This window comes from Rattus norvegicus, chromosome 5, assembly GCF_036323735.1.
Source record: "Rattus norvegicus strain BN/NHsdMcwi chromosome 5, GRCr8, whole genome shotgun sequence".
NCBI classification, from domain to species: domain Eukaryota; kingdom Metazoa; phylum Chordata; class Mammalia; order Rodentia; family Muridae; genus Rattus; species Rattus norvegicus.
Genome location: NC_086023.1, coordinates 160,758,730 through 160,781,733, shown reverse-complemented (window position 1 = coordinate 160,781,733; position 23,004 = coordinate 160,758,730). Strand labels below are relative to the sequence as shown.

The window sequence follows — 23,004 nt, the reverse complement described above, 5'->3', positions numbered from 1 at the left end:
ATATATATAGAGACCCCTGTCTTGAAAAACAGACAGACAAACAAAAATTAAAAATGCTTCCTTGCTGTAGGAAAATTAGTCTTTTTAGTTTTCAGTTTGATTTGGAAATTATTCTGAAAGCTACATCCTGGTTTTCCTTGTTGATACCAGTATCCTTATTCCTTACATAAACATCTAATACTAATCTTATTTTTAAGATTCTGATGAATTGCAGCCTAAGTTTTGAGATGTAATTGTATAATGTTCTCTATTTCCTGTCAACCCTGAGATACTGTGGTCTTTGCTGTCTGATATACAGCAGTTGGCTATTGCTTCTTGGAAAGTGAGTGGCTCTTGCCACTGGAAGTGAGGGCTAATGGTGAGCTGTCACTCTCTATGTAATGTCCAACCTGCTCAGGCTGCTCGAGGGATACAGGAGGGAGGCAGCTTCTGATTGGTCAGACGGCTTTCATGGAGTGTGCCAAAACTACTCTTTTAGGGCTGTAGTGTTGCTGCTAGTAGCCTTTGATTTAGAGACAGGCATGATCTTGCTCTACTGCCTGGTTCTGTTAGAGCCCCGTTAGAGAGCACTGAGTGCTAAGGACTTACATATTTTGAAACTGGATACAGGTGGCTGGAGCAGAACAGACCTGGCTTGCAGGTTGCTCGTGTTTCATTACAACACAGCAACTGCAGACCTGTCCCAGTCTGCTTTGTGTACTCCAGTTTCAGTTCTCATATTTGCTTATTAGATAAGAAACTAAAGAGCAATGCAAAGCAAAATAAAAAACACTACTGGTTTTCTTGCTTTTGCTATGACCCTTCTGCTGTTTGTCTTGCAGAACACTGAGTCTGTGGCAGCCACTGAGACTCTGGCTGAGGTACCTGAACATGTGCTTCGAGGACTTCCAGAGGAAGTAAGACTTTTCCCATCTGCAGTCGACAAGACTCGGATTGGTGAGTGCTCTTGTTGCGGAAGTCGGGCAGCAAAGAGTAGGCTGCTTTGCAAGGCCCTGGGTTCAGTCCCCAGCTCCGAAAAAAAGAACCAAAAAAAAAAAAAAAAAAAAAAAAAAAGAGTAGGCTGCTTTGTGGGAGAGCAGGGATCATGCTAGGTAGACATTATGCCTGCCCCCCCCCCCAAAAAAAAAAAAAAAGAAGGGAAAGGTTGAGCCTCACTGAAAAGATGTGGTGTGTATGCACTTTCCAGAATCCAGGGTGGACATGGGTTATAGAAAGGAAACCAGCTTCCACCTACATATTCTGTCCTTGGTCGTATGTTCCAGTGTGCCCTCCTCTGCATCTCCATGGGCCTCCTCCCACAGAGTGGGTGGTTTCCTCTGCTTTCCCTGAGCCTTGAGTGTGATTACATTATCACATTTATTTCCTTACTTTTCGCTGACTTTACAACTGTTCCTGTTACTGATAGTCTGCTTGCCCATTGCCTCACCATTCCCGCTTAAGTAGGTATTTGGAATGATGGAAGCTGGCTGAATTTCTTGTTGAGCATACAAGCTTGTTTATATTTGATTTTTGTCTGTGATGTAAGTTTTAGATAGAACATTGTAAAGATCCTGTAAGGACACACTCCTGAATAGATCACACTTCTATCCTTTTGTCATTTAGACATTCTTCTGGTGAGTGTTGTGATTCTGACCTGCACTTTTTCTGATTCTCTTTGGAACTTTACTTAGTGAGCATTGGGGTCCTTATACTGTTTAGTCTGAACAGAAGTGGCTGTCTCACAGTTTAGCTGATGGTTGGTGTTTATAGATGCAGTTCCTAGCTGACTTGTGGTGGGAGTGGAGTGTGTATATCCTAGCCACATACATCGGGACAAGCCTCCACCTCCTGGTCTGTGTATGAGGGAACCTGTCCAGAATGCGATTCTTTTGACTGCAGGACTCCTGCCATTCTACTGACTGTGACTTGATTGATTCGCTGTACTTTCTGATAGGTTTTGTCAATCTGAAACTCGGTAAGCCAAGACATCTCATGGACTATGTTTCAGAAAGCTAATGAGAGGAAACGGCTTTCCACTGTGATTAAGGGAATCAGCTTCAAAAGTATTCATTTATAAATCCCAAGTCCTAACCATTATAAGAACCACTTTTGTTTAGTAAGGACAGTTTGAGATGTGTAGAAAGACAGAATGAAGAATTTGAATTATTTGTAGTTTTATTCCATTCATATTTTTCTCTCATGTTAATTTTCAAGTGTTTATGATTATACTATATATGGTCTATTTTACATATAAAAGTTAATATAAACTTTTAAAAAGTTGTAATCAATGCAGATTCTTTACAGACTATTCAGAAGATATCCAGGGGCATACAGAAGGGAACAGAATCCGCTGGAGGACTTTATTGGTTTGATTGAACTTAATACAGTCACTTTGCTGTTAGGCAACCTAGCTTTTTAATTGTTTCATAAAACTGAATGGCATTAATGCTTTCAATATTTAAAATATCCACATTACATTATAAAAATACTGGTTTTATTTTCTAGGTGTCTGGGCTACTAAACCAATTTTAAAAGGGAAAAAGTTTGGGCCATTTGTTGGTGATAAGAAGAAGAGATCCCAGGTTAGGAATAATGTGTACATGTGGGAGGTAAGAGAGTTTCAAGCATTTTAAAGAGCCCACTCCCTGTTCTCCCAGGATCTGATGTTTTGAATTTAAAACAATCATTTAAATATGTTCTTTAAAAGTTAAATATTTTTGTTAAAGAGAAAATGACTTTTCTGGGTAGACTGTTGTTTGTGTGTGTGTGTGTGTGTGTGTGTGTGTGGTTTTTTAAAATTTTTTTTTCATCTTTGTTAACTTGAGTATTTCTTATTTACATTTTGATTGTTATTCCCCTTCCCGGTTTCCCGGCCAACATCCCCCTAACCCCTCCTCCTCCCCTTCTCTATGGGTGTTCCCCTCCCCATCCTTCCCTCATCACCCCCTCCCCCCAACAATCCTGTTCACTGGGGGTTCAGTCTTGGCAGGACCAAGGGCTGCCCCTTCCACTGGTGTTCTTACTAGGATATTCATTGCTACCTATGAGATTAGAGTCCAGGGTCAGTCCATGTATAGTCTTTGGGTAGTGGCTTAGTCCCTGGAAGCTCTGGTTGCTTGGCGTGTGTATAGTTTGAAGCTGCTCCATTGTCCTTGATGGTAAATGGCACATCTATGTTTTGTATTCCTTGTTCAGGGTATTTTGCCTTGTACCTAAGATCTTGACTTCCTCTGTCATTTATGAGTGACAGAGATACACCGTAAAATTACTCCAAAGGCTGCAAAGAACAGTATTGGATTCCTCTCTGCATGTCAGAAAACAGCGTCTATGTCCCTGGAATATCCAGAGGTAGACATATAGAGCACACGACACATTAACATTGAACGTTAATTTTACTTCACACTTCTCCTTCATATATTCTCAACAACCCTGGAGGAAAAAGCAGGGAAGTGGCAGCCTTTTATAGAAGCTTTCAGTAAAGGGGGAGATGCCTTTGCTCTCCAGGTCCCAGGGCAGATGTAGTCAGAGCCACACGTCTCCTGGGAACAGTGGGGCAGGTTCTTCTAGATTGCCTGGGCCAAATTCTGCTTCTGCATGAGTTTCCTGACTTAACATATATGCTGTGAAGTCTTCCACTTAAAGAGTGGGGAATTGAAAACATTTCATTAGGGCACTTGTGTTCTTGGGTTTTACATGGGATTCTGAAGGTCAGTCAGTACCCTGGGAAGCACCTCAGGGAATGACTCCTTTCCAAGTTCCATTCTGAGTGAGGAGGAGTCATACCTGTTGCATACTTGCTGACATATAAAAGCTGACAGTGAAATGTGTGGGCACATACCACCCAAGAATCTCAGGGTATCAGGGGAGGGGGATTCTTAAGGTCGTGAAGGCTATAGCTTGATCTGACAGCTTCATCATTGTATTTGTTTCTTATGAGTCAGCTGTTTGCAATAGTATCTGACTGCGAACTCTGGGGGCTTTGGGAAACAAGAATTTACAAGTTCGTCAAAAGCTAGCAGGCATGCTTGACCTGTGAGGAATGTCGGGGAATCCCATGCTCATTTATGATGTATGTGTATAGTGCCAAGTAGAACAGATGCCATCACTACTAAAGGGGAGGCAGTGGCACCTTCCATGCAGTGTAATAGTTTGCTGTCGGACATGCTGTGTAAACCACCTCTCAAGTTCCATGAGAATTATCTGCATTCAGATTCATGCAGAGTCAGCTAAAAATTGTGATTTACAGCTGAGAACGACTCATTTTCCTCTACACACAACATCCTAGTGCTGATAATTTAAAACTCTTTACATATACAGGCTTCAGTTTGTAACTCATCCTGAAAGTATTGCTTCTGTTCAGTCAGGTTCAAGTTTACATCTTGTTCTTGTGCAGACTGACGTTTCCTTATGAGGAGGAAAAGTCAGAATCTCTTTCACTTAGTTCTCATATCTGAAAGGGCTTTTTATTTTTAAAAAATGTTGAAATAGGATATAGATGACATAGGTGTATATATATGGGTCTGGCAAAGTATCAAGAATACTAATTATAATGGGCATATTTGTTAAATTGAAAAAGTAAAATAGTTCCTATTTATTGATTTTACCCAGACTTGTATCAGAAAGTCTCTTCCTAGTATAGAGTTTGTCATCAGAACCGCATCTTGGTGATTGTTCTTCCATCAAAGCCCCTTAAGTTCTGCTTTTAAAATACCTCAGCAGTGGAATCTTACATCCCCAACTAGTAGACCATTGTGTGCTCACCGAACACAGTGTCAAATTGCCTTTCTTGAGCCCTTGACTGCCTGATTCCTTAATTCCTCCAAGGTTTCACTGAAAGCATTCACATTCCTCTTAATCCAGAGAAAGATGACGAATGCCCAGAGTGAGTTCACAAAGTAGGTTCTCCAGAGAGAGGAGAGCATGCTTTGATCTGCTTTAAGCAGGGCTGTGGGGACCTGACATTTCATATTGTCTGTAGCACTTCTTTTGACCGTCCTGCTATGCTGAGCAATATCAGAATTTTGAAACCATCCCTGATAAAAAGTTCTCCCCTCCCATTTAAAGGCAGAGTCTTGCTTTGCAGCCTAGGTTGGCTTTGAACTAGGATCCATTTACTTCTACCTCCCATGTGCTGGAATTTCAAGCACGGGCTACTATATGCCTGGAGCTGATAAAAAGCCTTTCAAGTTTTGGGCTCATGTGGTTGCTAATGAACAGAATTCTTTTAAAAAAATTCTGAGTAAGATTTATTTTAATAATCCTTTCAGAATAGATTATTTTATTTTGCTTTTATTGCTTTGAAACATAGCATTGGTTGTAAGTTAGCCTCAAATTCAAACTCCTCCTGCCCTAGCCTCCTGGGTGCTGATAACACAGGTACACACCACTATTTTAGCTCTTAATTAGATTTAGTTTTAGAACAGTGTTAGGTTCAGGGGAGAATTGATTGGAAAGTGGAAATGTTTCTGTTTCAGTTTATTTTGTTCTGCTATGATAAAGTACCACAGCCTGCTTAATGTTCAGAAGCTTATCATGAAGGCTGAGAGGGCCAAGAACAGAGAGCTCTGTATATCTGATGAGGGCTTCATTATCTGTTATAGCATGGTGGAAAGCATTACAGATTAAGACAGAGCCCGAGAGGAAAGATGTAGCCTGAAACCCTTTTAAACCTGCACTCACTCTTCCATCCACAGAGCCAGAACCACCACAACCTGAACACCCCATTATGCCCCGTGTCTCACAGTACACAAATTTGGAAGCCATTTCTACCCAGTTTACCCTGCATACCCACAGGTTTTCCACCCATCAATATCTCAGGTGTGCAGTACATAATCCCTTCTTCAGTGCAGGGATTCATGATGTGTGCCCCTGGCCCAGTTATAAGCCTTAAAAATGTAAACAGTGCTAGCAGTGGGCCTCACCGGGTGAAGGTACTGCCACCAAGCCTGATGACCTGAAATCCACTGCTGATCCCACATGGTGGAAGGAGAAAGCTGATGCTCCCAAGTTGACACCCCCCCCCACACGCACACATGTAATTAGAAAACAGAAAAGAAAACTGTGTGCTTACCATGAGCTGTAATAATATGAGAGTATATAGAAAGATCACACAAAGGTAAAGCTCGCCTGAACTCCTAGCACCCAGGCATCTCTAAGAACATTCTTTTACCTCTGCTAAGCTGGGAGGAATTGCTTTGCTGAGAATCTCATGTCGACCAGGCTGCCTTTTCTTGGCCTGGTGCCTCTCCTGTCTTGTCTCTTCAACACTAGTACCTGTTCCCACACTGTGCGTAGGAGTGTATCATGCTTGTTTTCTCCCAATGCCACAGGACTGTGTCTGTGTCAGGGGTCAGGTACTTTATGGTTGCCTTTTTTTTTTTTTTTTTTTTTTTTTTTTGGTGGCTGCTCATAAGGCTGCCATCCATGATTTGCCTTCTGTTGAACATAAATTGCTTTAATCTTTTGCTGAGTGTGTACAGTTCTTCCAAGAGTAAACTCACTGTACTTGCAATATTCTGACTTGTCTGATATTTTCCTTGAGGAACATTCCTAGAAATGTAAATGTTTAGTCAAAAGTTACGTAAACTTCTGTACATTTTTGGTCAGTTTTGCCCAAAAGCCCTTAGAAATATTATAAGACTAACAAGAGTATATTTTTTTCTAGGCCTTTGAAACCTAGTATTACTTATCTTTTTAATAACCTTTTAAAAAATCTATTCTTTTATGTGACTGATACTGCTGCTATTGCATTTTGATCATCTTGGCGATACATTTTCATCTAGAAGACAGAGGGAAGAGGGAGAACTGCTTATCAATAGAAATTGATACAGAAATGATCACTGCATAGATCTTAATACAGTTTTTTAAGGAGCAAAACCCTTTTCTTATTTAGAACTGTGAATAAATGTTCGTGTGTGAGCTCGATAGATAGTGTTTGCTGTGTCCTTATAATCGGATGTCATTGAAGTTTCTGCAGAGCCTGGTTTCAGAAAGTGTTAGTCATGCTCACTGCTCTTGTCCAGCTGTAGAGCATTGTAGGAAAGATTGTCTCTAGATCTAACTTACACCCTGTGTTTTAAAGCTCCAAAACTAAGAAGCATCTTTATGGTTTTAAACAGTGTAGCACATGAAGATACCATGAAATTCAAATTTCAGTTAATGAGGAAAGTTCTATTGGTACACAGCCATATCCATTTGTCTGTTGTCTGTGGTGTTGAACAGTGGCAACATTCTTATAGCTAGTGAGGCCAAAAGTACTTTTAATAAGTGTCAGTGTTGTGCTTATATGTGTGCCCGAGCAGCACGTGAGTGCCATGCCTGCAGAAGCCATGAGAGGGTGTCAGATCTCCTTGGAACTGGAGTTGCAGACAGTCGTGAGCCACTATGTGGGTGCTAGGAACTGACCCGGGTCCTCTGGAAGAGCTTCTTAACTCCTGTGCCATATTTCCTGTCCTCCCAAATTCCTTGGCATTACTCCATGGAAAGTTTGCTGTGTCTTGGCTGTGTGAGGAACGAGTGAATGTGGAGGTGTGGTGTTTCTGGTTTACCCAGTAGGGTACAGCAGTGTGAAGAACTTGGTTCTTCAACTGTAGAAATGGTTGTCATAGTGACAGCAGAGCCAGGTATCTGCTATTTGAAGAGTTTCACAATTGTTGAGGGTATTGAAGTAGAGAAGGATTAAATAAATTTTCAAACAGTTTAACTTTTACTAAGATTAGCATCTTTTTTTTTTTTAAATAAGATTTTTTTTTTTGGTTCTTTTTTTGGAGCTGGGGACCGAACCCAAGCGCTCTACCACTGAGCTAAATCCCCAACCCCAAGATTAGCATCTTAATATAGCACATTTTCCCCATCGGGAGTTTATTTATTCACTCATTTAATGTCTCTTCCTTAGGCTTTTCCTGTGTGTTTCCCAGCATTGATCTTGGCATAGAAACATGTGCTTCTATCCTGGCTTTATGTCATGGAGGTTGTTGGTCTGGAGTACGAGACTCAGGCAGATGATAAGTCTGGATTCCTAGTGGCTCCTCGAGGACTTCAAGCTGCTATACCTGGAGTCAAAACCAGACCAAGCCTCTGGGTTGCCGTCAGTATTCTTCCTAAGTATTTTGTAATGTAGTGATGACAGGATCACTATGACAGGATGCCAAAGATGGGTTATCTGACGTTAGAAAGGTTTGTTTTGGCTCACAGGTTTATGAGCGACCATCCACAATTGGGCAGTTCTGCAGCGTGGGCCTCTGGTAACATGGCGAATCCTGGTAGGAGCACATGTAGGAGACAAAGTTTTCTCAGCCTGGAGCAGAAACAGAGGGACAGTCAGGGTCCTACAGCCCCTTCTGAGAGTGTGGTACCTCAGGACCTTCCTTCCACCAGACCACATCTTGATGTCCATCACTCCTCAGTAGCACCTACTGGAAGACTGTGACTATACATATGACATTTGACCCTCACGCAGACCACAGTACCTTCCTGCACGTCTCTGCAGAAAGCTTAGAAACCCGTACCAGAAAAGGGTGCATGCCAAGTGGGCATGTTTACTGCATTTTGAATTTAGATTATTTTAAAACTATTTAAAAAAGACTGGATTACAAGGAATTAAAATTGAGGGCTGTGCTTGAAGAAGAATCACTACATCATCTGTTCAGTGAGAAACAGGAAAGGAGTAGGGTTTCCTTAACCCTAACCTGGAGGGATCTGGAGTGGGAGAAAGGTCTGTCCTTTTGTTCAGTGCTTCTGGAGGTGACACAGGGGTGACCGGCTGCACAAGCACTTTACTATGAGCTACACCCTAACCATCCGAAGAAAGATTTAGGAGTGTTTTAGTTAAGGGCTCCCCTTCCCTGCTCCCTGTCTGCTGATCCGTTTCCCTTTGGTGTAAGGAATAAGTGAGAGGCTCAAGTTTGAGTCCAGCTGTGACTTTCAGTGGCTTGGTTAGTCTCCTTCATTGACCGACTGCTATGCCTCCTCATTTTCAAAACAGACTCAGTAGCATTTCACAGGGGCTGGTTAAGAGCTCATATTGATGTTGCGAGAACTGAGAGTCCATTCCAGTAACTCCAGCTCCAGGGCATCTGACACCTACCTTCTTTGGGCGCCAGCATTCATGGGCATATCCACACCTTCCCCGTAGACGGAAACACATACAAATATATTTTTAGAATTTCAATATCAAAACTGTAAGATTTATAGGTTATGTTGTAGACTGGTACCAATCACATTCTCATGCCAGTTCCTCATTAACAAGCTGAAGCTCAATACAAGGAAGAACACTACATACTTTATTTTTTTATTGGATATTTTATTTGTTTACATTTCAAATGTTATCCCCTTTCCCGGTTTCCCCTCTGGTTATCCCCTATCCCATCTTCCCTTCCCCTGCTTCTATGAGGGTGCTCCCCTACCCACTTCCTCCACCCCATCCTGACATTCCCCTACACTGGGGCATCGAGTCTTCCCAGGAACAAGGGCCTCTCCTCTCATTGCTGCCTGACAAGGCCATCCTCTGTTACATATGCAGCTGGAGCCATGGGTCTGTCCATGCATACTCTTGGGATAATGGTTTAGTCTCTGGGAACTCTGGGGGTCTGGTTGGTTGATATTGTTGTTCTTCCTATGGGTTGCAAACCCCTTCAGCTCCTAAAGTTTTTTTTTTTTTCCTAATCTTTCCGTTGGGAACCCTGTGTTCAGTCCAATGGTTGGCTGCGAGCATCTGCCTCTGTATTTGTCAGGCTCTGGCAGAGCCTCTCAGGAGACAGCTATATCAGGCTCCTGTCAGCATGCACTTCTTGGCATCCACAATAGTGTCTCAGTTTGGTGTCTGTATATGGGATGGATCCCCAGGTGAGGCATCTCTGACTGGCCTTTCCTTCAGTCTCTGCTCCACACTTTGTCTCTGTGTTTCTTCCCTTGAATATTTTGTTCCCCTTCTGAGAGAGACTGAAGCCTGCACACTTCCTTCTTCTTGAGCTTCCTGTGGTCTGTGGATTGTATTGGGTATTCTGAGCTTTTGGGCTATTACCCACTTATCAGTGAGTGCATAGCATGTATGTTCTTTTGTGATTGGGTCCTCAGGTAGTGCAATGTCCAATTTTCTGAGACTGATTTCCAGAGTGGTTGTACCAGTTTGCAATCCCACCAAAAACGGAGGAGTGTTCCTCTTTCTCCACATCCTCACCAACATCTGTTTTCACATGAGTTTTTGATGTTAGCCATTCTGACTGGCGTGAGGTAGAATCTCAGGATTATTTTGATTTGCATTTCACTGATGACTAAGGATGTTGAACATTTCTTTAGGTGCTTCTCAGCCATTCTATATTCCTCAGTTGAGAAATCTTCATTTAGCTCTATCCCCCATATTTTGATAGGGTTATTTGACTCTCTGGAGTCTAACTTCTTGAGTCCTTTGTATATTTTGGATATTAGCCTGCTATCAGTTGTAGGATTGGTAAAGATCTTTTCCCAATCTGTTAGTTGCCGTTTTGTCCTAATGACAGTGTCCTTTGCCTTACAGAAGCTTTGCAATTTTATGAGGTCCCATTTGTTGATTCTTGATCTTAGAGCATAAGCCATTGGTGTTCTGTTCAGGAAATTTTCCCCTGTGCTCATGTGTTCAAGGTTCTTCCCCACTTTCTCTTCTCTTAGTTTCAGTGTATCTGGTTTTATGTGGAGGTCCTTGATCCACTTGGACTTAAGCTTAGGTGACAACAGATGCTGGCGAGGATGTGGAAAAAGAGGAACACTCCTCCGTTGTTGGTGGGATTGCAAGTTAGTACAACCACTCTGGAAATCATCAGTCTGGAGGTTCCTGAGAAAATTGGACATTGCACTACCTGAGGACCCAGCTATACCTCTTCCTGGGCATATACCCAAATGATGCTCCAACATATAACAAGGACACATGTTCCACTATGTTCATAGCAGCCTTATTCGTTATAGTCAGAAGCTGGAAAGAACCCAGATGCCCTTCAACAAAGGAATGGATACAGAAAATGCACATTTACACAATGGAATATTACTCAGCTGTTAAAAACAATGACTTCATGAAATTCATAAGCAAATGGATGGAACTAAAAAATATCATCCTGAGTGAGGTAGCCTAGTCACAGAAAAACACATATGTTATGTACTCACTAATAAGTGGATAATAGCCCAAAAGCTTGGAATACCCAATACAATCCACAGACCACAAGAAGCTCAAGAAGGACAACCAAAGTGTGGATGATTCTTCAGCCCTCCTTAAAAGGGGGAACAAAAATATTCATAGGACGAGATATGGAAACAAAGTTTGGAGCAGAGGCTGAAGGATGACCATTCAGGCCTGCCCCACCTGGGGATTCAGCCCATATACATACAGCCACCAAACCCAGGCAATATTGCTGATGCCAAGAAGTGCTTGCTGACAGGAGCCTGATGTAGCTATCTCTTGAGAGGCTCTGCCAGAGCCTGACAAATACAGAGGTGAATGCTCGCAGTCAACCATTGAACTGAGAATGGGGTCCCCAGTTAGAGAAAGTATTGAAGGAGCTAAAGGGGTTTGCAACCCCATAATAACAACAATACCAACCAACTAGAGCTCCCGGGAACTAAACCACCATCCAAAGAGCACACATGGACAGACCCATGGCTCCAGCTGCACATGTAGCAGAGGATGGCTTTGTTGGGCACCAATGGGAGGAGAAACCCTTGCTCCTGCCAAGGCTGGATCCCCCAGTGTAGGAGAATGTCAGGGGAAGGAGTGGGTGGTTGGCTGGGGAACACACTCATAGAAGAAGCAGGATGGGATAGGGGGTTTATGGATAGGAAACAGGGAAAGGGGATAACATTTGAAATGTAAATAAAATATATCCGATAATAATAATAAAAAGAATAGGTCAGTTTGCATTCTTCTACTTGCTGACCTCCATTTGAACCAGCACCATTTTTTGAAAATGCTGTCTTTTTTCCACAGGATGGTTTTAGCTTCGTTTTCAAAGATTAAGTTAGCATAGGTGTATGGGTTCATTTTTTGGTCTTCAATTCAATTCCATTGATGTACTTGTCCTTGTCTGTCTCTGTACCAGTACCATGCAGTTTTTATCACTATTGCTCTGTTGCTCTGTAATACTCCTTGAGGTCAGTGATGGTTTCCCCAGGTGTGTTGTGTTGTTGTTGTTGTGTTGTTGTTGTTGATGTTGTTGTTGTTGTTGTGTTGTTGTTGTTGTGTTGTTGTTGTTGTGTTGTTGTTGTTGATGTTGTTGTTGATGTTGTTGATGTTGTTGTTGTTGTGTTGTTGTTGTTGTGTTGTTGTTGTGTTGTTGTTGTTGTTGTTGTGTTGTTGTTGTTGTTGTGTTGTTGTTGAGAATAGTGTTTGCTGTCCTGGGCTTTTTGTTATTCCAAATGAATTTGCAGAGTTATTCTTTCTAGCTCTATGAGGAACTGAGTTGGAATTTTGATGGGGATTGCATTGAATCTGTAGATTGATTTTGGTAAAATGGCCGTTTTTACTATGTTAATCCTGCCAATACAAGAGCATGGGAGATCTTTCCATCTTCTGAGATCTTTGATTTCTTTCTTCAGAGACTTGAAGTTCTTGTCATACACATCTTTCACTTGCTTGGTTAGAGTCACACCGAGGTATTTTTTATTATTTGGGACTATTATGAAGGGTGTCGTTTCCCTAATTTCTTTTTTTTTTTTTCCTTTTTTTCGGAGCTGGGGACCGAACTCAGGGCCTTGCGCTTGCTAGGCAAGCGCTCTACCACTGAGCTAAATCCCCAACCCCCCCTAATTTCTTTTTAAGCCCTTTTATCCTTTGTGTAGAGGAAGGCTACTGCTTTGTTTGAGTTAATTTTATACCCAGCCACTTTGCTGACGTTGTTTATCAGGCTTAGGAGTTCTCTGATGGAATTTTTGGGATCACTTAAGAATATTATCGTATCATCTGCAAATAGTGATATTTTGACTTCTTCCTTTCCATTTTGTATCCCTTTGATCTCCTTTTGTTGTCTGATTGCTCTGGCTAGGACTTCGAGAACTGTATTGAATAAGTAGGGAGAGAGTGGGCAGCCTTGTCTAGTCCCTGATTTTAGTGGGATTGCTTCAAGTTTCTCTCCATTTAGTTTGATGTTGGCTACTGGTTTGCTGTGTATTTCTTTTACTGTGTTTAGGTATAGGCCTTGAATTCCTGATCTTTCCAAGACTTTTACCATGAAGGGGTGTTGAATTTTGTCAAATGCTTTCTTGGGATCTAATGAGATAGTCATGTGCTTTTTTTCTTCGAGTTTGCTTATATAGTGGATTACATTGATGGATTTTTGTATATTAAACCATCCCTGCTTGCCTGGAATGAAGCCTACTTGATCATGGTGGATGATTGTTTTGATGTGTTCTTGGATTCTGTTTGCCAGAATTTTATTGAGTATATTTGCATAGATATTCATAAGGGAAGTTGGTCTGAAGTTCTCTTTCTTTGTTGGCTCTTTGTGTGGTTTAGGTATAAGTGTAATTGTGGCTTTATAGAAGGAATTGGGTAGTGTTCCTTCTGTTTCTATTTTGTGGAATATTTTGGACAGTATTGGTAATTGGTCTTCTATGAAGGTCTGATAGAATTCTGCAAGAAACCCATCTGTTCCCGGGCTTATTTTGGTTGGGAGACTTTTAATAACTGCTTCTATTTCTTTGGGAATTATGGGACTGCTTAGATAGTTTATTTGATTCTGATTTAACTTTGATACTTGTTATCTGTTTAGAAAACTGTCCATTTCCTCCATATTTTCCAGTTTTGTTGACTATAGGCTTTTATAGTAAGATCTGATGATTTTTTAATTTCCTCAGATTCTGTTGTTATGTCTCCCTCCCTCTTCCTTTCTGATTTTCTTAATTTGGATACACTCTCTGTACCCCCTGGTTAGTCTTGCTAAGGGTTTATCTATCTTGTTACTTTCTCAAGGAACCAGCTCCTGGTTTTGTTTGTTCTTTTCTTTTCTACTTGGTTGATTTCGGTCCTAAGTTTGGTTATTTCCTGAGTCTACTCCTCTTGAGGGTATTTGCTTCTTTTTGTTCTAGTGCATTCAGTGTGCTGTCAAGCAGCTAGTGTATCCTCTCTCCAGTTTTCTTTTTGGAGGCACTCAGAGCTATGAGTTTATCTCTTAGCATGGCTTTCATTGTGTCCCGTAAGTTGGGGTATGTTGTGCCTTCATTTTCAGTAAATTCTAAAAAGTCTTTAATTTCTTTATTAGTAGAGCATTGTTCAGCTTCAGTGTATATATTGGCTTTCTGTCATTTTTATTGTTATTGAAGACCAGCCTTAGTCCATGGTGATCTGATAGGATGCAAGACATTATTTCAGTCTTCTTGTATCTGTTGAGGCCTGTTTTGTGACCAATTACATGCTTAGTTTTGGAGAAGGTACCATGAAGTGCTGAGAAGAAGGTACATTCTTTTGTTTCAGGATGAAATGTTCTATAGATATCTGTTAAATCTGTTTGGTTCATAACTTTCCTGTTAGTTTCACTGTGTCTTTGTTTAGTTTATGTTTCAATGACCTGTCCAGTGATGAGAGTGAGGCGTTGAAGACTCCCACAATTATTGTGCATGGTGCAATATGTGCTTCAAGCTTTAGTAAAGTTTCTTTTATGAATGTGGGAGACCTGGCAATTTGAGCATAGATGTTCAGAATTGAGAGTTCATGTTGGTAGATTTTTTTTCTTTGATGAGTATGAGGTATCATTCCTTATCTTTTTTGATAACTTTGGGTTGAAAGTTGATTTTATTCGAAATTAGAATGGCTATTCCAGCTTGTTTCTTGGGACCATTTGTTTGGAAAATTGTTTTCCAGCCTTCTCCTCTCAGGTAGTGTCTGTCTTTGTCACTGAGGTGTGATTCCTGTATGCAGCAAAATGCTGAGTACTGTTTATGTATCCAGTCTGTTAGCTTATGTCCTTTTATTGGGGGATTGAGTCTGTTGATATTAAGAGATATTAAGGAAAAGTGATTGTTGCTTCCTGTTATTTTTGTTGTTTGAAGTGGAACTATATTTGTGTGGGTATCCTCTTTTTGGGCTTGTTGAAAGAAGATCACTTTCTTGCTCTTTCTAGGGTGCAGTTTTCCTCCTTGTGTTGGGGTTTTCCATCTGTTGTCCTTTGTAGAGCTGGATTTGTAGAAAGATATTGTATAAATTTGCTTTTGATATGGAATATCTTGGAATGAAGAAATGAAGAAATGAAGAAAAATATCTTGTTTATTTATGTTAATTTAGAGTTTTGCTGGATATAGTAGCCTGGGCTGGCATTTGTGTTCTCTTGGGGTCTGCATGACATCTGTCCAGGATCTTCTGGCTTTTAGAGTCTCTGTTGAGAAGTCTGGTGTAATTCTGATAGGTCTGCCTTTATATGTCACTTGACCTTTTTCCCCTTACTGCTTTAATATTCTTTCTTTGTTTTATGCATTTGGTGTTTTAATTATTATGTGATGGTAGGAATTTCTTTTCTGGTCCAGTCTGGTGTTCTGTAGGCTTCTTGTGTATGTTGATGGGCATCTCTTTCTTTAGGTTAGGGAAGTTTTCTTCTATGATTTTGTTGAACATATTTACTGGTCCTTTGAGCTGGGAGTCTTCACTCTCCTCTATACCTATTATCCTTAGGTTTGATCTTCTCATTGAGTCCTGGATTCCCTGGATGTTTTGGGTTAGTAGCGTTTTGCATTTTGCATTCTCTTTGACTGTTGTGTCACTGTTTTCTGCCCCTGAGATTCTGTCTTCCATCTCTTGTATTCTGTTGTTGATGCTTCCATCTATGACTCCTGATCTCTTTCCTAGGTTTTCTATCTCCAGGGTTGTCTCCCTTTGTGATTTCTTTATCGTTTCTGTTTCCATTTTTATATCCTACATTGTTTTGTTCAATTCCTTCACTTGTTTGGTTGTAGTTTTTTTTTGTAATTCTTTAAGGGATTTTTGTGTTTCCTCTTTAAGGGCTTCTACCTGCTTACCTGTGTTGTCCTGTATTTCTTTATTTATGTCCTTCTTAATGCACTCTATATCTCATCATTATGAGATATGATTTTACATCAGAATCTTGCTTTTCCAGTGTGTCAGGGTATTCAGGACTTGCTGTAGTGGGAGAACTGGGTTCTAATGGTGCCAGGTAGTTTTGGATTCTGTTGCTTAGGTTCTTGCGCTTGCCTCTTGCCATCTGGTTAAGTTGTGTTAGTTGGTTTTGTTGTCTCTGAATGCCACTTGTCCCTTCTGTGAGCCTGTGAACTTAGGAGTGACATCACTCTTGGGAGACCAGCACTCTCCATGTGGGATTTGGGTACCAAAAGCTGTGCCACAGGGTTAATTCCGGGGTGCAGATGAACACCGGAAAGGGACACTTTAATTTTTAATTTAAATTTTAACTTTTTAATTTTACTTTTTAAAGACATGGCCTATGTAGCTCTGGCTAACCTGGAACTCATTATATAGCCCAGGTTGGCCTTCTGTTCATGGAGATCTGCCTGTCTCCACCTCTGAAATGCTAAGTGCTGGTATTAAAGGTGTGTACCACCAAGCCCACTGTTTTTTTTTTTTTTTTGGTTCTTTTTTTCGGAGCTGGGGACCGAACCCGGGGCCTTGCGCTTCCTAGGCAAGTGCTCTGCCACTGAGCTAAATCCCCAACCCCCTAGCCCACTGTTTTGGTTGTTGTTGTTGTTGTTGTGGTGGTGGTGGTGGTGGTGGTGGTGGTGGTGGTGGTGGTGGTGGTGGTGGCGGTTTTTAAGTACAACAAAGTTTTGGTCTCCCTGAGCATCCAGCAGACCAAGGGTAGACTTAGGATAGATGTAGGCCTTCAGGACACTTCTGCCTGTTTTGCCACCCCACCTCAATGTAATGGTATTCCAGTGGAGGAAAGGCACAAAGTAAGATAAACAAAAGAAAAGTTACTCAATTATTTCATTTCCTCAGAGAAAACTATTATTTAGTTTTAGATTATTTTTCTTCATATATTTTCTATAGTCTTACATTTAAGCTAAAAATAGATAGTTCATTTTTGTCAAGTAGTGGTTCTACTTAGTATTGTCTTTGTGTGATTTTGTGTGTGTATGGATGGGTACACTACAGAGTGAGATCCTCTCTCAGAAAACAAAACAAAAAAGGAAACAACCCCCAAATACACATACACCCTTCCTAAATCCCCTCTGGCATACTCATCTTTTTCTATGGAACTTTTTTCTTTATACACATCACTGTGCCTTAGAAGATGCCTCATTTTCCATCGAAATACAATGAGGTATGCATAGGTAAAGAATTTACTCAACCGGAACATTGTTATTTTTGCAAAGATTTGTTTTGACTTAAGAACCAGGAAGTGCCAGCAGAGCCCAAGTGGTTGTTAAAGCAGTTGGATAGTCAACTTGCCACGTTTGCCTTCTATTGTGTGGGTTTTCCTCGCTCCTGCTGCCCTCTGCAGTCCCATTGATACCTGTCAATGCTGCCAGTGTGTGGGTGGTGATCCAGTGAGACCCAGATGTCTACCAGTATACATTAAAAATAAAATAAAGGAAGAAAAAACTATCTCTGAGGCAGGGGCAGAGTGATGATAATACCTGTGTGAGCCAGTGGACCAACCAGAGGATTGATTGCAGTGCCCCTCATTCACTCCTCTTTCCACATTGGACTCTGCCAGCAAATGTGTTCAATCATAAGTCTTAAACACTGGAAAGCAACTGCTGTTGTTGTGTACTATGTTTAACATCACAGTTCAACTGCCTCAGACATACCATTTCAGGGCGTCTTTGTTCTGGAGATACAGACAGATAGATGGTCTCGGTCTCTCTCTCTCTCTCTCTCTCTCTCTCTCTCTCTCTCTCTCTCTCTCTCTCTCTGTCTATCTACTCCTGTAAGAACTGAGGGAGGCTTGGGTGCTGGTGGGAAGAAGCCTCAGCGGCCCAGACTTGCTCAGGAAGTCAGCATCTCAGCCATTGGCTAAGAGCAGGACCTTTGTTCTAAGGGAAAGTTACCTAATGAAAGGTGATGAATGTGGTGGGTGAGGAAACGAGTAAACGGAAGGACTCAAAGGGTGTATGTGTTTGTGCGCGCGTGCGTGTGTGTGTGTGTGTGTGGTGTAAGACTCACCTAGAATCAGTCCTTTCTTCCTAAAAACAATGACTATTTGTGTTCTGGTTCAATTTACTTAGGTGTTTTGCAGTCCGGTTTTGGGGATTAACTGGTATATTAACTTCAGACTACTTGCAGAGCATCTCAGAGGAGGAGTTGAGCAAGCACAGATGATCAGAGAAGCTTCTTCCTAGAGTAGAGCCTGTGTGCTAGGTTTTCTGTGTTTTTTTTTTTTTTTCCTTTCTGCAGCATCCCAGAACTTTGCACACCTGTTTGCTGAACCTTAGTTCTGACACATATGCTGCATGGTACAGGTGTTAAGGGACAGTGAGACTTACAAAACAGTAATAGCTTGTCACCCACATGGCTGATTCTCAACATGTGTTCATTTTCTGAAGTTCCTGTCAATCATGCCAGAAAGAGAGCGCTGACTGTGTACTTCAGTGGTACAGACCTGGATTGGACCGGCAGAATCTCTTAGAAGGCACTGCTGAGTCACACTTGAGGGCATGTAGCTCTTACCTATTTTCATGCACAGGGAACATTCGTAGATCAAGTATAGACCTTCAGGTCCTCCTATGGTGGCAGGAGATGGGATGGGGAACCAAGCCTAAAGAAAGTCTAAGAGTTTACAGCTTCTGTTTTCTGTTTGCATTTTTCTATATTGCTTCTTTGAAGTGCTTTTAGAGTGCTTGTGTATAGTGAAAAGAGCTGAAGGAAAGTTGAGGTGCAGCTGTTTTTAGGCATTCCTATCCTAATACAAGCTTGTTCTTCTCCATCCCTAGGTCTACTACCCAAATTTGGGGTGGATGTGCATTGATGCCACCGATCCGGAGAAGGGCAACTGGCTACGCTATGTGAACTGGGCTTGCTCAGGAGAAGAGCAGAATTTATTTCCACTGGAAATCAACAGAGCCATTTACTATAAAACCTTAAAGGTAACAGTGTTAGTGTCGGTCTCCTGGCTACTTGTCAGGCGTTCTCTAAATGCAGTCTAATTGTAACTGAAAACAACTTTGTGTTTGAAGTGGTTCTTCCATGCGCCCACAGCTCTGTGTTACGTACATGGCTCATGATGCCTTGCATGTGTTGGAGAACTAGAGCAAGAAGATTGTGTCAAGGAATTGCAGACTGCATCTTTCTTCATACTGTTGGTTATCTGTGGCATCCGCTCCTCGCCTCTTCCTCTGACACAGACGCCCAGCTCTCAGTACCATGGTGGTGCCTGTTAACAGAGAGCACACTCATAGTATTCAGACTGTGTGAAGCCTTGGATTAGCTTTGGTTATATTCAGGAAAGAATTTGGGATATATTTCTTTTTCCTGTCAAAATATTTCTTGGGAAAATGAGTTGCAGAGATGAAGAGGACCACACTCAGAGCTGGTGATGAGGTACCAGCACATTTGGGACCCAGCACAATTGGGACCTTACTACTAGGATGCTTTTCATGTTAGCATGTTTATGTGGTGAACAAGATTCTGGCTCCCTCTTTGGTTTTCACTGTCGTGTTTCTGTAGCAGACAGATCTACATTCCATGTATGGAATGTTCTAGAATGGAATCTTGGGACTGAAAAGATAGATGATAGTTACCTCTTGGAATAGATACCTCTGTCCAAATTGCTGTAACAAACAATAGCTTTTCATTCAGTTGGTTCCACTTGTATATGTTACAAACTAGGGGACAAGTCTATAGATTTTTTTCTTTCTTGGTTTAAAATCCTCAGAGTTGGAAACTCTTGAGAATTTCAGGCAGGGTCCTGAGTTCATAGGTGTGGTAGCAAAAGGCTTTCTGCAAGCTGTGCTAGAGTGTGGCTGTTAAATGTTCTTCAGTTTAAAAAAAAAAAAAAAAAGGCTCTTCCCCTCTTTCCTCCCCCAACTCCCCTCCCCACACTTTCCTCCACGTGCTCATGGCCAGCCTTTTCTTTCTTCTTCCACTCTACTTCTCTCATTAAACGTTTCCACATGGAGAAAAAAATGTCCTTCAATTGTATTTTCTTAGCTTTGCCACTGTGACATGTTTATACCTAAACCTGGCTTCTAGGCACAGCAGAATTTGGATTTTCCCCCCATGTTCATACTTAGGCTGTCCAAAACTTGTTTTTCATTTCTTTCTACTGACTTTTAGTCACAGGCAGTTCTAGTAGACTTGCTGCCTGGTTCCAAAGGGCACTAAGGATCCGTCTGGTTTCTCAAATACATCTCAAGCAGGAGACACATCTGTTTCTGTTGGCAAGGTGGGATCCTGGTGGAGAAAGACAAGGTGACTGTGAAACAGGCAGCGTAAACTAGGGATGGAGACAGACAGCTGTATAGGTTGAGCATTCCGTGTTTGCGATGTCGAGTATCAGAGTGTTTTGGATTTTAAATATCCGCATACACTTAGTTCTTCAGGAGGGACCCACCTCTAAGTACAGAATTGACTTCTATCTCAGGTACATTTGAGACAAGTGGACATACCAGCACTTCATGCAGGGGCTCTGTTATCCTGGTCTTGATTGTGGAGTCATGTCACCACATATAACTTTGAAACTCTGGAGCATTTCCGGCTTCAGATTTTTGTATTGGGAGTAGATGTTTAAGATAAAAGATTAATTCATGCGTTTGCTGTAAAAGTAGACGGATGCCGTGGGTCAGTGTAGGGTATTGACAGCTACTCCGAGTGGGAACTGACGAGCTGCACCGGCAGAGCGTGCCGCTGATCTGTGTGCGCCTGAAGGCACTTGTCCCATTATGTTGGAGGCCTTTTGGATCCCTCAGCTGTGATCTGCTGTGCTCTCCAGGATTCAGCATTTCTGAGGCAGTCTTTGTAAATGAATTACAAGGCATGGCTCTGGTTTCTCTTCAGCTTATTGTAAGAAATCTTGAAAATCCTAAGGGGTACAAAATAAAAATGTGTCTGTTGGCATGTGGCTCCACAACATGGCAACACCTCAGTCACAGACGATGTGGAGAGCTGCTCAGTCGGAAGAGGAGGCTTCACCAGTCAGCCAATGCTTAGGTGGTTATTTGATTCGATTGGTAGCACACACACATATTCTAGGCTGTGTTTTGCAATAAAGACTAACTTGAATGGACCTAAGTTTCTTCTCTATGAGAAATTTGTATTTATTTCTGCCCTCTCCGTCTTTGGTGTTGGGGCTCAAACCCAGGGCACCGAGCTTCGCTCCTCTCTGTGCAGATGTTTACCTCATCTCTTTGTAAAGTAAAGCTCTCTCTGCTGATGGTCCAAGGGCATGGAGAAGGGAGCCAGGAGCTAGGAATAGGGCTCTTGTTCTTGGATGCCAGTGTCCTGACTATGCTGTGATGGAAACCAGGAGAAGTGTACATTTGTCCTCATTCCCTTTACTTTCAAACTTTGCTTGTATTTTATATTTTCTAGAATCCTAATCATTCCACATAGTGTTTAATACCATTTCTCAGATATATATATATATATATATATATATATATATATATATATATATATATATATATATCTCAATCAAAAAGAGAACTGAACTAAGATTTACACGATCTGAAAACAGTTTAATTTTGGAAAGCAAACAAATCAGATTAGCTCATCAAAGTCCCAAAAGATGTTTGTGATGGCTGTTTTAACTCATTAATACATTGCCAAAGTAGGGGTTTTAGGTAAGTTTAGCTGATTCAAGAAAGGATATGAGACACTGGTTAAAAAACAGTAAAGTGGCAGATTTTAGCTATATTTTGGAGGAACAAAGTAAACAGGGGCTGGTTCTTTTATTTTAAACAACCTGAATATTTTTGAATAATGAGACTTCTGTGGACAATGAAACAAAGTCATGCTTGCTGTCTGTATTAGTTAGGGTTTAACTGCTGTGAGCAGACCCCATGACCAAAGCAACTCGAGGCTGACCTACAAGTTCAGAGGTTCAGTCCATTATCATCAAGGTGGGAACATGGCAGCATCCAGGCAGGCATGGCGCAGGAGGTGCTGAGAGATCTACCTCTTCTTCTACAGGCTGCTAGCAGAGTACTGGCTTCCAGGTAGCTAGGATGAGGGTCTTATAGCCCCTGCTGACAGTGACACACCTACTCCAACACCCTTATAGAAACAGAATTCTGGCTCTCATTTGTCTCCTTGGCTTGGGCAGTTACTTTAGTCTTTGATAACTTCTCAGTTCTGAGGAGACTAAGTTTGGCCTTCCTTCTGATTAGATTCCACTTATGCCTCTGGGCATCCCAGAACTGATCTGTCCTCTGCATAGTCTCAGGAGCAGGTGCTGTCCATCTGAGTCATTTTAAAGACTCTTCCTCTGTCTGTGACTGGTAGCTGTTTATGGGGAGAGGATTTTGACAGGAAGCAAATGTTTGGGCACTTACGCTCTCACCTAATACTGGTAGGTCCACTGGTGGCCTTGTCTGGATCAATCTGTGTTCAAGACTGCAATATGGGTTATTTTAATTGCCTCATTCCCACTCATTCTACACCAAGCGAGAACATTCCCTTTTTTCTGTGTCTCTTCCTGTGATCATCTGTGTCAGCATGTGGGCTTAGATGGGCTTTTACTTGTACTTTCTGAACAGATGGGTTCCCGGCAATGAAAGAAAACTGCTAGCTACCTTCCCAATTCTGTTTAGGACTTGCTTTTCTACTTAAAATATTTCTTCAGGATGTTGCATGTGTAGTTGTATGATGGTGTCAGGTGTGACTGAAGAACTTACTGTTTTAGGAACATAATTCATGGAATGCTATCTTAGGGATTTCTGTAACGGTGATGTACACTCTTGATGTTTTCTCACAGCCTGCGCTGCTTTGATGACTGTGCATTGTGGGTGCTAGGTTGGGCTCTGACTGAGCTCAGGGCTTCTGTACTTGTGTTGTTTATGGTTAAAGGTGTACCTCGTTCCTGCTTAACTTGTGCTTGGAATTAGAAACGTATACTTTAACTCCTTCCCATGCCATTTGCCCTTTACATTTCTCATCCACTTGAA

General features: G+C 41.6%; 1 protein-coding gene across 6 annotated transcripts in view; it reads left to right on the top strand.

Moving 5' to 3' along the window:
- Window positions 1-23,004, top strand: part of Prdm2 (PR/SET domain 2) — a 110,789-nt gene that overhangs the window by 33,451 nt on the left and 54,334 nt on the right. For 5 of the 6 annotated variants that reach the window (XM_063287822.1, NM_001077648.2, XM_039110087.2 and 2 more), the window contains 3 exons: window positions 822-936; window positions 2,485-2,588; window positions 18,835-18,987. In XM_063287822.1, coding sequence (XP_063143892.1) covers window positions 822-936; window positions 2,485-2,588; window positions 18,835-18,987 — 372 coding nt within the window. Of the gene's footprint in view, window positions 1-821; window positions 937-2,484; window positions 2,589-18,834; window positions 18,988-23,004 lie in introns of those variants that run through there. The other variant, XM_063287821.1, reaches the window with a different exon arrangement.